Source organism: Dreissena polymorpha, chromosome 1 (genome assembly GCF_020536995.1).
Source record: "Dreissena polymorpha isolate Duluth1 chromosome 1, UMN_Dpol_1.0, whole genome shotgun sequence".
In the NCBI taxonomy this organism is placed as follows: Eukaryota; Metazoa; Mollusca; class Bivalvia; order Myida; family Dreissenidae; genus Dreissena; species Dreissena polymorpha.
In genome coordinates, this window is record NC_068355.1 from 161,428,755 (window position 1) to 161,443,944 (window position 15,190).

General features: G+C 38.1%; 1 protein-coding gene across 3 annotated transcripts; it reads left to right on the forward strand.

The window, feature by feature from the left end:
* Positions 1-1,060: 1,060 nt before the first annotated feature.
* LOC127858610 (haloacid dehalogenase-like hydrolase domain-containing 5) lies at positions 1,061-15,190 on the forward strand. Of its 3 annotated transcripts, XM_052395812.1 has the most exons (9): positions 1,061-1,188; positions 1,857-2,036; positions 9,424-9,482; positions 10,412-10,606; positions 11,160-11,272; positions 11,596-11,732; positions 12,110-12,339; positions 13,519-13,958; positions 14,246-15,190. In XM_052395812.1, exons 2-9 carry the CDS (start codon positions 1,862-1,864, stop codon positions 14,331-14,333), a joined length of 1,437 nt encoding a protein of 478 aa, XP_052251772.1. In that variant the 5' UTR covers positions 1,061-1,188; positions 1,857-1,861; the 3' UTR covers positions 14,334-15,190. The 3 variants fall into 3 exon arrangements, with proteins under 3 accessions (XP_052251772.1, XP_052251782.1, XP_052251790.1); XM_052395822.1 differs by lacking the exons at positions 1,061-1,188; positions 1,857-2,036 and adding an exon at positions 6,436-8,871; XM_052395830.1 differs by lacking the exons at positions 1,061-1,188; positions 1,857-2,036 and adding an exon at positions 9,040-9,179.

The following is a 15,190-nucleotide window of genomic DNA, read 5'->3' on the forward strand; positions in this document are numbered from 1 at the left end:
CGAAAACTGGGGCCGAAAGCCTGTTTTCCGACGATGACTGTATTCAGTTGAGATACATTTTCCATAAGTATAGGGGAATTAATATTTTTTGCAACTTGTTTTTAACTAGAAAACTCAGGACAGGCTCACTTGAAAAACAATGCTCAGCTTGCCCTTTTCAAAATATAAGAAATACTATCAACTAGTTTTAAAGTTTGCATTTTATAACGGGTGCCAATGAAAAATTGAGTTTACTGGTATCTGACCTTAAAGTATATTAGATAGCAACATACACGAGCTTAGTGGATTCTGTGTCTATTTTTGGTAATTTTAGAAGATGAGAATTCGGGTAAAATGTTATATAATCAAACAAATTACTCACTGCCTTGTGTGTGCGTGCGTTTCATTTTTCAGTGAAACCTGATAGGTAGTTTTAAATGCACGTTGTCCAAGTTTAAAACAATGATGCCATGGTATATATGTGAGGAATTGTTATTTGATTTTAACCTTACTGATGGAATCTATCGAATATTTCGGATATTATATGAGTCGCGTTCTGAGAAAACTGGGCATAATGCATGTGCGTAAAGTATCGTCCCAGATTAGCCCGTGCAGTCCGCACAGGCTAATCAGGGACGATACTTTCCGCTTTTATGGTATTTTTTGTTTAAAGGAAGATTCGTCTACACGAAAATCCAGTTAAGTCGGAAAGTGTCGTCCCTGATTAGCCTGTGCGGACTGCACAGGCTTATCTGGGACGACACTTTACGCACATGCATTTAAACCCCTTTTTTTTCAGAACGCAACTCATATCATAGTCTCTTCTAAATGTGTTCTTCCGTCAACCGAACACTAGAGTGGGTAACTGAACAATAACTATTTGGGTACCTCACAAACTATTATTATTGTTTACTGCGCATGTCCCTTTAAACAACTACAATACTAAATAAAACATAGATGCTACACCATTCATAAAACCAATGCCTCATGGTGCCTTAGATCACCCGTATCTGCTATGCGTGCCGCGTGACTACCACGTGCCAAGCGTGGGAACGCCGTATAGGCCTCTACGTGCATCTCGGCTGAAAACCTCTGACAACTCTTACAACCGATACCCGCATAGCCGAAAAAACGAACGGCTGATAACAACGATATTAACGAGTTTCGCGTTTATTTCAACGTTTCATTTCTTTCAGCGAAAGAGGACGTGTAAGTATTATCTGTAACATGGTTGATTACTTTCTAAATGTAGACAAAATGATCAATATTTAGACATAATGTGGTTCTCATTTTCACGTATTTTATTTTATTTAAAACAAACACATTTTTGTAAAGAGATTATGCGAAAATCATGATTATGAAAAAAAAGGTTAATTTTCTTCTAAAAAAACAAAATCAAAAACAATTAATTGTTGTTGTTTTCTTAGTTGTAAGTCTCATATCCGTTCGTTATGCAGAGCATCGTATATTTATGTATGCATTTGTATTCGTGTTTAATTAGTTTATAAATCAATACATATCACATTCCATAAGCTTTTTTTACATTTATTTATACAGGTATTTTCGGAATATATGACGTCTAGGAACTAACAATAACAAATATTTACATGCCTATTTGCAAGAATATCAGGTTAGGGAACAATAGGGAGACGCGCATATTACATTACATAAACACATAATTCAATATGACGATAATTTTTCAACGTAAGAACAAATCCGCTATCTATAGACGCTCTGGCTTGTATATAAGGATATGCACAAAAATCTCTGGATTTGGAGCTTTGAGGGTGGAACAGTGTATCGGGACTATTTTGGCAACCCGGACAAAGCTGGGAGTCAAGCTTTTACTACTGTTACTGATTTTCTTTGAACAACAGATCAGATGGAGCATGATTTCGCATACAATGTTATCCTGCAATATACATCACCCGTAACGTCAGATGAAGACGCCATCATCACGTCTACCGATGATAAAGATTTAAGAGACGTCAGCTCGAAGACTAATGACGTCACATCCGGTATCAGCATAAAGGTGTTGGACCAAAGTCGGAATAAGGGTGAGTCGCAGACTATGTCCCTGGCTTGTTCAATTAAATACGAATTTTTCTGCTGATTTTTAAACCATCCATTGATTTAAGCATGATGTCACAGAGTTAAAATATAATAACGAAAATAAGATTAATAGTGCCTATTTAATGTTTTCTCTTCTGGTATAAAACAATCACCGGTATTTCCTATATATACCGCGGTTGCATACAACATTGAGGTGGATTGATGAGACACAAAGTGAAGCTGCAATATGAAATTTGGGAGGCTTTTAAAATGAAACTGGGTTCTTATTGAAATTTAAATTCCGAAATCATGTTTCCTGTTGATGTCTGCATTCAGGCTGTATGCATTTTGTTAAAAGTAGCATCCAGTATATTTGTATTGAAAATTTAGCTTTATTATATTAGAATTGATTAACTAAAGGCATAAGTTTTAATAAACTGCATTTATGTAAACAAATATAATGTATTTTGTAGTGGGAATAAAGTTTTGTATGTCCTTTTCTCCATTAACAAAACTGTAAGAAAAGTCTGGTAGGACGGAATATATCTTTTGAAACTACGAATTTTCTGCGCTTAAATAGGATTCCCATATCTCCATTAATGTCATTATAGCTGTGTGCTTTATAAAGTCAGTAGCATGAACTTAATTAGTGAAAATGATTTAAATTTTTCCATTTTAATTTTTTACAGTGTTAAACATATTTACTATCGTAAGCTATGAGTCCTGCGGTTTCATGGTCCACCGACGTATATTACGAAATATTGTTGTAAGCAAAAATGAGTGCAAAAAATGTTTAACGCAAAGTTAAGTAAACGAGATGTTTATCATAAAGATGATGCACGTGGTGTGCATGTATCTGTTAAGTCTTTCTGTTTATCTGTGTCAAATATTCATGTGTCATTAAAATATCGTCGTGACGTCAAAACACAGATACAGCCTATAGTCAGCTGTTACCGGGCTATAAATAACCTTAGGTTTTAAAGCGGGCACAAAGTGGGTTCCCATGTTTATAAAACATGATCACTAAAATTGTGTGAAGGACATTGGACGATATTCTCCACTTTATCAGAGTCCCATAGAGGCGTTAAGTTTACTTAGTAACTAATTTAGTAGCTGCAGTTTTTTAATGAAAATTTCCAGGCTAAGAAAAGTGGTCGCTTTTGGTAGAACTATTTACTTGTTGTTATTAAGATGCTCAAATAATTGTTTTGATTGATCAAATTATTTGCTTATCAGCAATCGCTCTAATTATTGTTTATAATCAGTTGATCACAATTGCAGGCATTTTAAAACGAACCTAAGAAATACTAACAAATGTTGTCTAAATGTTGTCTAAAACCAAAGATTGTGAAAAATGAAAGCGTATGTACATGTGAGTCTTGTTCTGAGAAAACTGGGCTTAATGCATGTGGTTTAGTGTCGTCCCAGATTAGCCTGTGCAGTCCGCACAGGCTAATCTGGGACGACACTTTTCGCCTAAATTGGATTTTGCTAAGAAGAGACTTCTTTTAAACGAAAAATGTCATAAAAGCGGAAAGTGTCGTCCCTGATTAGCCTGTGCGAACGCACTTTACGCGCATGCATTATGCCCAGTTTCCTCAGAACACGACTCATTTGTGCTGCAATGACTATTTCCAAACCGCATCATCATTTGTAAATTGTAATTCAAAATTTACTTTCGTGTATACGTTTCACGTAAACCCTTTACAAAAAATTACGGGCCCGTTGGTATGCAGCTCTGCGGCCTATTGACCCGTGTCTCGACCGACTTGTTCGAGTAAAATTATGTGATATCTTATGTTAATTCAGTCACCCTCTGAATGAACATGCTAATGACTGGAGCAGGTTGACAGTGAATGTGTTCGTTCGATGGCAAGACATAATGTTCTCACAATCTGATTAACTGGAACCTCAATAAGTTTTATAAAGCTCAGATCATCGATTTGCAATCATTATTTTGTTGTTATTGACAGCCAAAACGACAGCTGGCACCTTATTGCTTATTTTTCGTCGCATGCGCATTGAGTCTTCTTATAAAGTGATCATCAACCTAAGTTGCGCAAAAGATTTGAGCCTCGCTCTGGGAACACGTGACTTATTGCATGTGCGTAAAGTGCCGTCCATGATAAGCATGTGCAGTCCGCATATCAGTTGCGACACTTACGCATTAACTAGATTTTGGTTGAAAAGGGCCTCCCCTTAAAAGAAAAATTCCAGTAAAGAGGAAAGTTTCGCTTCATTTCGTCCCTGATGAGCGTGTGCGGCCTGCCAGGCTAATCTGTGATGGCACTTAAAGTACATGCTTTAAGCCCATGTTGTCCAGAATTATTTTTATATTGATTCAGCCTTTAGCTTTCAGTTGAGAACGATATTAATTAATATATAGTACTTGAACCCAACAGGCATTCTCTTATTATTCACAACAATCTTACTCTTTCTCGAAGTCAATAAGGATACATTAATATAAATCAGCATCTTTCGTTTTCACACGATAATCTGTGAACCTGTCGCTTTAAGAAAATTATCTATCAACTATGAACCCACCGGGTTGTCCTTGTAGACTTGCGTAAGATATGAGAAAATCATTGATAAATATTTGCTATTCACTTCACTTGATTCCCGGCCTTGCTCGAGTTTTTCGTATTGACACGAGGCTAGTTGCTGACATTATGTCACATAACGCGCACCTCAGTAGATAATACCGTCTCACAGCGAGTCAGTGTTTCTATTTATAAAACGGTATGATTGCTATTATCTAGTTTTGTCAACGTCTGCATACCTCTTGTCACCATATTCAATCGTTCAAGCATAGTTGAATATTCAAGATCATACTATCTCTTTTCGTTTGAAGTCATGGCCACTCACAACTATTTTCACTATATAAGATTTTCTATGAATGTGAATATTATATTCGCGATAAGCTAATATTCCATACGATTGCTTGTTATTGTTTTGGGGCGATTGTTACGTTTAAATATCTCTTAAGTAACTACCTGCCCCCCCTCCCCACCCCTCCCCCACCCCCCCACCCCCCAAAGAAAAAAGAACAGAAAAACAACAAAAACGAACAACAACAAAACGAAAAAACACCACTAAACAAATAACAACGAACGAACAAACTTCAACGTCACTACGTGAGTCCATGGAAGTTGGGAATGTATAGTAATAAAAATATACTGGATGGTAATAACTCAAGTGCGCATTGTCCAATATAGCTTTTGTTCAATGGTATCCAAGTTTAAATGTTTATTTACAGCACTTGTAAGTTTGGTTAAATTAAGTTTTCCTTCTGTCTACTAAAACAATGTCCTTCATAGTGACCTTTTATACGCGTTGATATGTGTGTGACCTTTGATACGCGTGGATATGTGTGTTTCCTTTTATACGCGTACATATGTGTGTGACCTTTTATACACGAGGATATCATGTGTATGACCTTTTATACGGGTGGATATGTGTGTGACCTTTTATACGCGTGGATATGTGTGTGACCTTTTATACGCGTGGATATGTGTGTGACCTTTTATACGCGTGGATATGTGTGTGACCTTTTATACGCGTGGATATGCGCGATACCTTTCACACGTATGGATATGTGTGTGACCTTTTATACGCGTGGATTTGTGTGTGACCTTTTATACGCGTGGATATCATGTGTATGACCTTTATTACGCGTGGATATGTGTGTAACCTTTTATACGCGTGGATATGTGTGTGACCTTTTATACGCGTGGACAAGTGTGAGACCTTTTATACGCGTGGATATGTTTATGACCTTTTATACGCGTGGATATGTGCGATACCTTTCATATTTATGGATATGTGTGTGACCTTTTATATGCGTGGATATGTGTGTTACCTTTTATACGGGTCGATATGTGTATGACCTTTTATACGGGTGGATATGTGTGTGACCTTTTATACGGCCGGATATGTGTGTGACCTTTTAAACGGTAGATATGTGTGGGACCTTTAATACGCGTGGATATGTGTGTGACCTTTTATACGTGTGGATATTAGCGTGACCTTTTATACACGTGGATATAAGTGTGAACTTGTATACGCGTGGATTTGTGTGTGAACTTTTATACGGGTGGATATGTGTGTGACCTTTTATACGGTTGGATATGTGTGTGACCTTTGATACGCGTGGACATGTGTGTGACCTTTTATACGGGTGGATATGTGTGTGACCTTTATTACGCGTGGATTTGTGTGTGACCTTTTATACGTGTGGATATTAGCGTGACCTTTTATACGCGTGGATATGTGTGTGAACTTATACGCGTGGATTTGTGTGTGAACTTTTATACGCGTGGATTTGTGTGTGAAATTTTTATACGCGTGGATTTGTGTGTGTGGAATTTTTATACGCGTGGATATGTGTGTGACCTTTTATACGTGAGGATATTAGCGTGACCTTTTATACGTGTGGGATATTATACTATTATACGCGTGGAAACTGCTCAAACACACTGAAAACAGTTCCATCGAGTTCTTTCCACCGCTTTCGCACCATTTTCCTGTCTTTGAAGTACGAAAACTTCGCCACAATGTTCCTTACTTTTCCCGCAGTCGGTGCGCCAGGGGAACGATGCACAAGTTCGAATTTAATGGAATCCACCAACTCGCGTGCAATGTGGAAATCGTCCTCGAGATGTTGACGAATCTTACGCTCCGTCACTTCCGGCGTCTCGTTACCTGAAGCGTTGTCTTCCGGAACACTGGTGAACATAAGATTATTTCTCATGCTCTGTGACTGGAGATACGAAACATCATCGCGCAAGTCTTCTCGCTCCTTCTCGAGCTCGTCGATACGTGACGCCATCTGCGCTGCGTGGACGTCCGCCCCGTCCACCTTGTCTTCAACCCGCTTCACTCGATCGTCCAGCTTCTTCATCCGCTCGTCCAATGCCACCCACAACTTTTTGATGTCCGTCTTCATGCCCCCGATCCTCTTCTCAATGACTTCAACAATTTTTAATTTATTCTCTACGGACTCTAGTCGGTTACTTATAGATTTCATAATCTCCATAAGGTCCCTATTCGTAGGTTCGGAATTGCCACCGTCCGCCATTTTTGTGACACTATTTTAGCATCCACTGGCACAAACACACTATCACTCAGTTGTGTGTGAACTTTTATACGCGTGGATATGTGTGTGGAATTTTTATACGCGTGGATTTGTGTGTGAAATTTTTATACGCGTGGATTTGTGTGTATGACCTTTTATACGTGAGGATATTAGCGTGACCTTTTATACGTGTGGGATATGTGTGTGACCTTTTATACGTGTGGATATTAGCGTGACCTTTTATACGCGTGGATATGTGTGTGACCTTTTATACGCCTTGATATGTGTGTAACCTTTTATACGCGTGGATATGTGTGTGACCTTTTATACGCGTGGATATGTGTGTGACCTTTTATACACGTGGATATGTGTGTGACCTTTGATACGTGTGGATATTAGCATGACCTTTTATACGCGTGGATATGTGTGTGACGTTTTATACGTGGATATGTGTGTGAACTTTCATACGCGTGAATAAGTGTGTAACCTTTTATAAGTGTGGATATTAGCGTGACCTTTTATACGCGTGGATATGTGTGTGAACTTTTATACGCGTGGATATGTGTGTGACCTTTTTACGTGTGGATATAAGCGTGACCTTTTATACGCGTGTATATGTTTGTGAACTTAAATACGCGTGGATATGTGTGTAACCTTTTATACGCGTGGATATGTGTGTGACCTTTGTTACGCGTGGATATGTGTGTGACCTTTTATACGCGTGGATATGTGTGTGACCTTTTATACGTGTAGATATGTGTGTGACCTTTTATACGCGTGGATATGTGCGTGACCTTTTATACGCGTGGATTTGTGTGTGAACTTTTATACGCGTGGATATGTGTATGACCTTTTATACGCGTGGATATTTGTGTGACGTTTTATACGCTTGGATATGTGTGTGACCTTTTATACGCGTGGATATGTGCGTGACCTTTTATATGCGTGGATATGTGTGTTTGACCTTTTATACGTGTGGATGTGTGTGTGAACTTTTATACATGTGGATATATGTGTGACCTTTTATACGCGTGGATATGTGTTTGACCTTTTATACGCGTGGATATTAGCGTGACCTTTTATACGCGTGCAAATGTGTATGACCTTTTAACAGCGTGGATATGTGTGGGACCTTGTATACGCGTGGATATGTGTGTGACCTTTTATACGCGTTGATATGTGTGTAACCTTTTTTACGCGTGGATATTAGCGTGACCTTTTATTCGCGTGCATATGTGTGTGACCTTTTATATCGCGGATATGTGTGTGACCTTTTATACGTGTGGATGTGTGTGTGAACTTTTATACGTGTGGATATATGTGTGAACTTTTATACGTGTGGATTTGTGTGTGAAATTTTTATACGCGTGGATATGTGTGTGACCTTTTATACGCGTGGATATGTGTGTGACGCTTATACGCGTGGATATTAGCGTGACCTTTTATACGTGTGGATAAGTGTGTGAACTTTTATAAGCGTAGATTTGTGTATGAACTTTTATACGCGTGGATATGTGTGTGAACTTTTATACGCGTGGATACGTGTGTGACATTTAATACATCATCGGTTATGTCCGCGGGGAATTTTTTTGTGACCTTTCTCCGTCCTCTCTAATAAGATTTGTTGATCAGACGATTTCGAATATATTTATGTTCAAGAAATCGTAACGAATTTAATTTTCGTCGAGCATTCGCTAAAATGCATTTCAATACGTCAACAAAGCGGTTCAGATTCGGGGTTCTGAGCGGGTTAGCTATCGTTAGAGGTCAGCGAATTTGCATATTTGTTAATATAAGGGTGTGAATCATGTAACTTTAAAGTATCTTAGACTCTTCCCCACCCCGTTAAACTCTTTCTCGGACGCTGTTATCGGGGCATGACATTGCGATTATGAAAGTCAGGTTACATTGCACTATTAATATATCAACCTGTAGGACATCTGGGTTACGATTGTGTATTTTTTCTGCAGCGCACACCATATGTCTCACAATGTGATAATAGTTTAAACCTGATAGTAGGCGTTTTATCAAGATTGCTGAATGGCAGAAAAAGCAAATTCCTACGAAATACTTGGTATAAAAGTGAGGAATTATTCTTTAAAAAAATAGTTAAATGAATAATTGTTGAATCTGTGTAGCGCGCAGCTTAAATTGACTTGTTATGGTTGTCGTGAATTATAAATGCTACTTCGTAGTATGCGTGGGAATTTAAAAGTGCGACGTCATTGTAAACATATTAACATTCTGATAGTTATTACATTTTTGTCTGACCCAATATTTGTTATATTCACACTGGGATCGTTGCTGTGTACTTTCAGACGGCTCGGATCCCTCGTGTGATGTCGTCAAGGACACGGAATCAGTGCTTGGCAACGAGGTGAAAAACATTTTCAGCGACAGTTTTCAGACTAAAAAATAAGTTGCTTAGATAAAGTATCACATTTGAAGACAAACGTGTACAGTCATTATTTCACCATGTATGAGACGTTAACATAACTTTCTTCTGGCCTGTAAAATCCTCTTTAATTTCGGGTCTTGATGTAAACGGATGATATTTTTACAGTATTCATTCAGTTGACATTTACTAGCGATTGTTATGTACAATTACATTTTATAGTTTTATTTATTTTACAATAAGCATATTCTTTAATTTGTTATGAACAGTGAAATCTGGATTTAGATTAATCAAGATAAATAAATGTCTACGTTTAACAATGAGCGCAAATGAGTTCGAACGTACAACGCGTAGTATTATCAGCTGTTCGTAGTAAACATTGCTCAGCGCCGATATAACAATTCATTGGCTCCAAATGGTGTAGTATGTTTCTCTAGTTTAATCATGTAAAATAACTTTCGTTGGTTGTCCGAATGCGGTAATATCTGCTTTAAAAAGAATATTCTTCATAAAGATTGCATGAAGATCGCAGAATTGTGCGGATATCTTTTGATTGACTTGTAACCGTCATTTCACGAGAACATAGAAGACAATGTTGTTGATTTGTACGCCATAGATCATTCATGAATAGTGTGTATGTTGGTGTAAATCAGATGTTGTTTTGAACAAGTGATTTGTCTAGACAATTGAGTAATTCCAAGTAAAGAACATATAATACAAAATGATTAATTGAAAATGTAGTACCTTATTGGTATGGTGATGTTGACGCTAGTTTTGCGCATTTTGTTGTTCGATGGTTATACTCAGTACGTTGTTTACGAGGTAACTGGCGTCGTTTATTTTTTATTTCAATTAGACTTAGATTCGATAGGAGTAACAAATCCAACTTAAAAACAACTTTTTTCGTTAAGGCCGACTTCGGAGTGTTGTTTGACGTGGACGGTGTTTTGGCGCGCGGCTCTACTCCGCTGACGGCTGCTGTGGAAGGCATACGTCTGCTCAAGGACGACCAGGGCAACCTGCGAGTTCCGGTCGCCTTCGTGACGAACTCGCGCAACTGCAACCAGGACAATGCGGCACCGATTCAGAAATGGCTCGATATTCAGGTAAGCTTCCGCGAAATTATGGGCCCTAAACTTGGACAATAAATAAGTGTATGTTGACTTGTACTCGCTTTGAGTGGGTCGCTTTGAAAACGGCTCGGAAAGATGGTATTATCACGATTTAGATAAATACCATTAAAATGTATACTTAAGTATGTTAGTCTCTAACCCTATTTAAAGTTACTGTTGCATATTACTGAGGTAGCAAATGAATTTTTTTAGAACAAAAATATATAATCTTATTATCGATCGTTTGCGTTGTTAAGAATTCATTTTCTTATTTTACCAATTTGATATATTATCGCCAAAACTACCATACACTGTAATATCTTACGTTTCAAATGATGTCATTTATCATTGCGTGATGCATAACTTGTATCTCAAGACGTAACTCGTGTGGTTTGTTTGTCATGACGTTCTTTATGACGTGTATCTCATAAGGTCATGTGTGTGTTTTGATCGTCATAACTTTGTTTGAGACGTGTATCTCACGACGTCACTCGCTTGATCGTGCAGGTAACTATATGTTTTATTTAAACTGGAATCTTGTTTTCAGGTGACGCCGGACCAGGTTATCCACGCGCCGACGCCAATGAAGCTGCTCACGAAGTTCCACGATAAGCACGTGCTCGTTATCGGACAGGAGTACCGAGTAGAGATAGCTCATGGGTATCATTTTCGAGATGGTGATTAAAGTCATAATTTCTTTAGGAACATAAAAAATATCAACAACACATACATCATTTTAAACAACAATAAGGATGGTTCAATGGTTTTGAATAATTTATTTGTGTTGTCTGATATATAAGTTAGTACCGTACGATATTAAAGGGACATTTCACAGATTTTGGCACGTATTGAAGTTTGTCATTAAATGCTTTAAATTGGTAAATGGAAACATTGGAACTCAAAAGCTCAATTAAAATATTATTAAAGAAAGCAAAGCATCCTAAAATGCACACATGAGTCAGTTTTCTTGACCGCGCTCTCAGACTTGGCTTCACGAACGTGTGCACCCTTGCCGACATCCAGAAGGCGTACCCGCTGCTGGACATGGTCGACCACGAGAACCGCAACGTCGTCGCCGTCGGCAATCATCCTGAGGACACGCATTTTCCCGCCGTCGAAGGTAGGTCGAGTGACGAGCAATACCAGATGGCAGATGTGATACTATCGGTGGCTTAAATACTTGTCCGCTTTAATGATTATGTCGATGCAATAGAATATGTATACCGAGGGTTTCGACCATGCTGTGACATAAGTCGTTGAGGTTTGCACTTCTAATGTTTGAATAGTTTTTTTAATGTGATAATAAACAGTATTTTTTGCTCCTATATATTTGCAGTTTAATATAATCATCATACAGTTACTGGTTTGTTATAATGTTAGTATATTAGTAGCGTTTAAGGATCGTCTGGTCTTGATTTAATCTAAAAATATGTATATTGGTTTTTAAAATGTTTACGTGCGAACAATTCCATATTATAACGTCATTTCCGGTTACAGCGGTGCTGCTCCTCGGCGAGCCGATCGACTGGGAGTCGCATCTGCAGCTACTGGTTGACCTAATCCTCACCGACGGGAAGCCGGTGAGCGGCCACGTCCCCACGGACGTGCACTGTGTACGCCAACTTCCGGTCATCGCCTGCAACATGGACCTCGTGTTCATGCATCAGGCGTGTATGCCCCGGTTTGGACATGGCGCGTTCCTTGTATGCCTCGATGCTCTGTACAAGGTATATTGAGTTATTTTGTTTCCGGCTTATTGAGACACACTTCAGTCCGTTTTTCGGAAGATAACATTCTTTAAGTATTTTTAGAGATCTTTAGAACGCTCCACAACTAAGTAGTACACTGTTAGTTGAAAAACACCAGGTCACCAGGCCAAATCTAAGAAAAAAACCTGCTCATAACGCTAAAGTCCAAATCGTCGCCTTAATTCTAAAGACGCGAATGTCAAAAATTGCAAAAATGGCATATTTGGTATCATTTTGTCGGGATCCACGAGCTCTAAACGCTGCAACAAAGGGCATATGTGTACCTTACTTTACTAAAGCACTATTGACCCCTCAACATTGGCGAAACGTGACAATGTTCTATTCGTTTTAATTCCAAAATCGCGAATGTCTTTGTGTATGATTCAGCCAATTATACGTCGCCTTAATTCTAAAGTCGCGAATGTAAAAATAAATGCACAAATCGACAGATTAACAAAAATTATTAATTAATATAACTTTTTTTATTTTAAAAGCAATTGTCTTTAAATTTTGCAAATTGATGGATTGCATACATCAACCACATGTGAAAATTTCATAAAGATATCTTGTTTTATAATACATGGTTTGTTATTTCAAAACTTTAGAAGTGATTTTCTCAAAATCAGTTGTTTTGACTTTCGTGCATTTAGAATTAGTGCGACGAAATGTAAGACTAAATCTTAATGAAACTTGGCCAGAATGCTTATCTTGATAATATCTAGTTCGAATCACATGCTCCTAAAAAATAGATAACCAGATTAAATCTTAGAAATACATTGTTATTGCCTAGATGCCACATTTATGACTTGATCTTAATGAAACTTGGTCGGAATGTTCATGTTTACAATAACTAAGCCGACTTCGAATATGGCAAACATTCTCACAAGAAACTACCTTAGGAAATCTTAGGAAAATTGTGTTTTCTAGGCTACATAAAAGACTCACGCGTAGTTAAACTTGGTCAAATTGTTTATTTTACAATACCCAGGCCAAGATCGATTCTGGGGCACGTGTCTCCAAAAACTAGGTCACCAGGTCAGCCTTCAACAATGGTTTATGTCTGGTAGTTGTAGCTTTTATTACATCCGTTTTATGTCTGTATCATTTTTGCACATAACGAATATAGTTCGTTTTCATTATCACTAATGTTGGTTTAAGAAAATAACCGGAAAAGATCTGAAATACACCGCTCTGATCGGGAAGCCATGCGAGATCACGTACTGCTACGCAGAACACGTCATCAATGACGTCGCTAAGCGCATCGGCATCAATAAACCAATCAGAAAGCCTTCTTTCGTGGGCGACAACCCGGACACCGACGTGTTAGGAGCCAACTTGTATGACCGGTACCTCCAGCGCAACTGGGCTAACGAAGACAACGGGAACACTGAAGGAAGCACCGACCATGATCTTCCGGAATGCCGGACGATCCCCAAAGACGCGAAACTCTACGATCTTACGTGTCGCACGAAGGAGAGCCTTCTTGTCGGTACCGGCGTCTACAAGCCGGACCAGCTGACCGGAAGAGCCGACAGCGTCGACGTGTATTACGGCCACCGAGACATCATGAATGAACCGGAACTTACCAAGCCAACGAGGTCAGTACATTACACTATTGGCATCTTCAATAATACTAATGCACTGAAATATTTTTGTTTACTTTACATTCTACACATTCTACACACACATTTGAACAATATGGTTGTTTTCGTGTGCATGCATTTATAAGATACAAGTCACGTATATGTGCGTCTCGTTCAACGTCAAATAAACTATTTCTAGTTTGCTTTTTAATATTGCCAATTCCCGTGCCCCGGTAGATATCTGCATATACGTCATGAAATGAACGTACATTTCTTACATCATGTCTCTTTTGCACGCACAGGTTCGTACCAGACGTGTTCCACGGTATGCAACATATCCTTGTGTACGAGAACTTTGATCCAAATGCCGTAGCTCTAGTGGAGGCATGAAACCTCACAATCTCCACGTGCTGGGATTAGGTGACATTCCAAGTGACGTCAGATCCAGAAACGTTGTTATTCGTGTTATCCCTACGAAAAAGAACAAGTAGACTGGTTAACATTTCAAATATGAATTTTGTGAGGTTCGGTAAGACGTTACAAACACCTTGCTTACATATATATTGACTTTAAGGCTTCGTTTTATTCTTCTTTATGAGCCGACTCTTCTAGGTCTTCGGGCTCAACCGATGATCAGTTACCTCCCTTTATGTCTACTTGATCTGATATTTATTAAAATTTTCACCGGAAATGGAAAAACATGTTATTGCATTTATACACATCATTTCTATATTTAATATCAATGTATAATATATCTTTGATATTGATCTGTTCATAACCATTTTTCTACTTGTTAAATTTGTAAAAGCGTGCAAAAAATAATAATAATTAATTCCAAACAAATAGCAATTTTAAAATTTCATTACATTGGACATAGCCGATGATAAATCACAATGTTTAATAAAAATCATTTTTCCTGTGGGCAAGAGCCTTAAAATAAGAAACACATGTAAATAAAGAATTTTTCAGTTGTTCGAACTAGTTAAATGGAGAACATATATTCAAAACCTCAGATATTAAAACAGCTGTTCAATTTGGCCATGTTTCTATCGACGGGCGTGTATTTCTGTCCACAACATTGTTAAAGAGTACATTGTTAAAGAGTAAATCACACATTTTTAAGGAGTACTTTCTCCAAAGCGTCGCTTAGGCCTTGCGAAAGGCAATTTTGAGATTCTCATCCCAATTGAAAACCCCGCACCAACATTTTATATTTCATAAAATAAAAAAAATAAAAAAATCGGCAA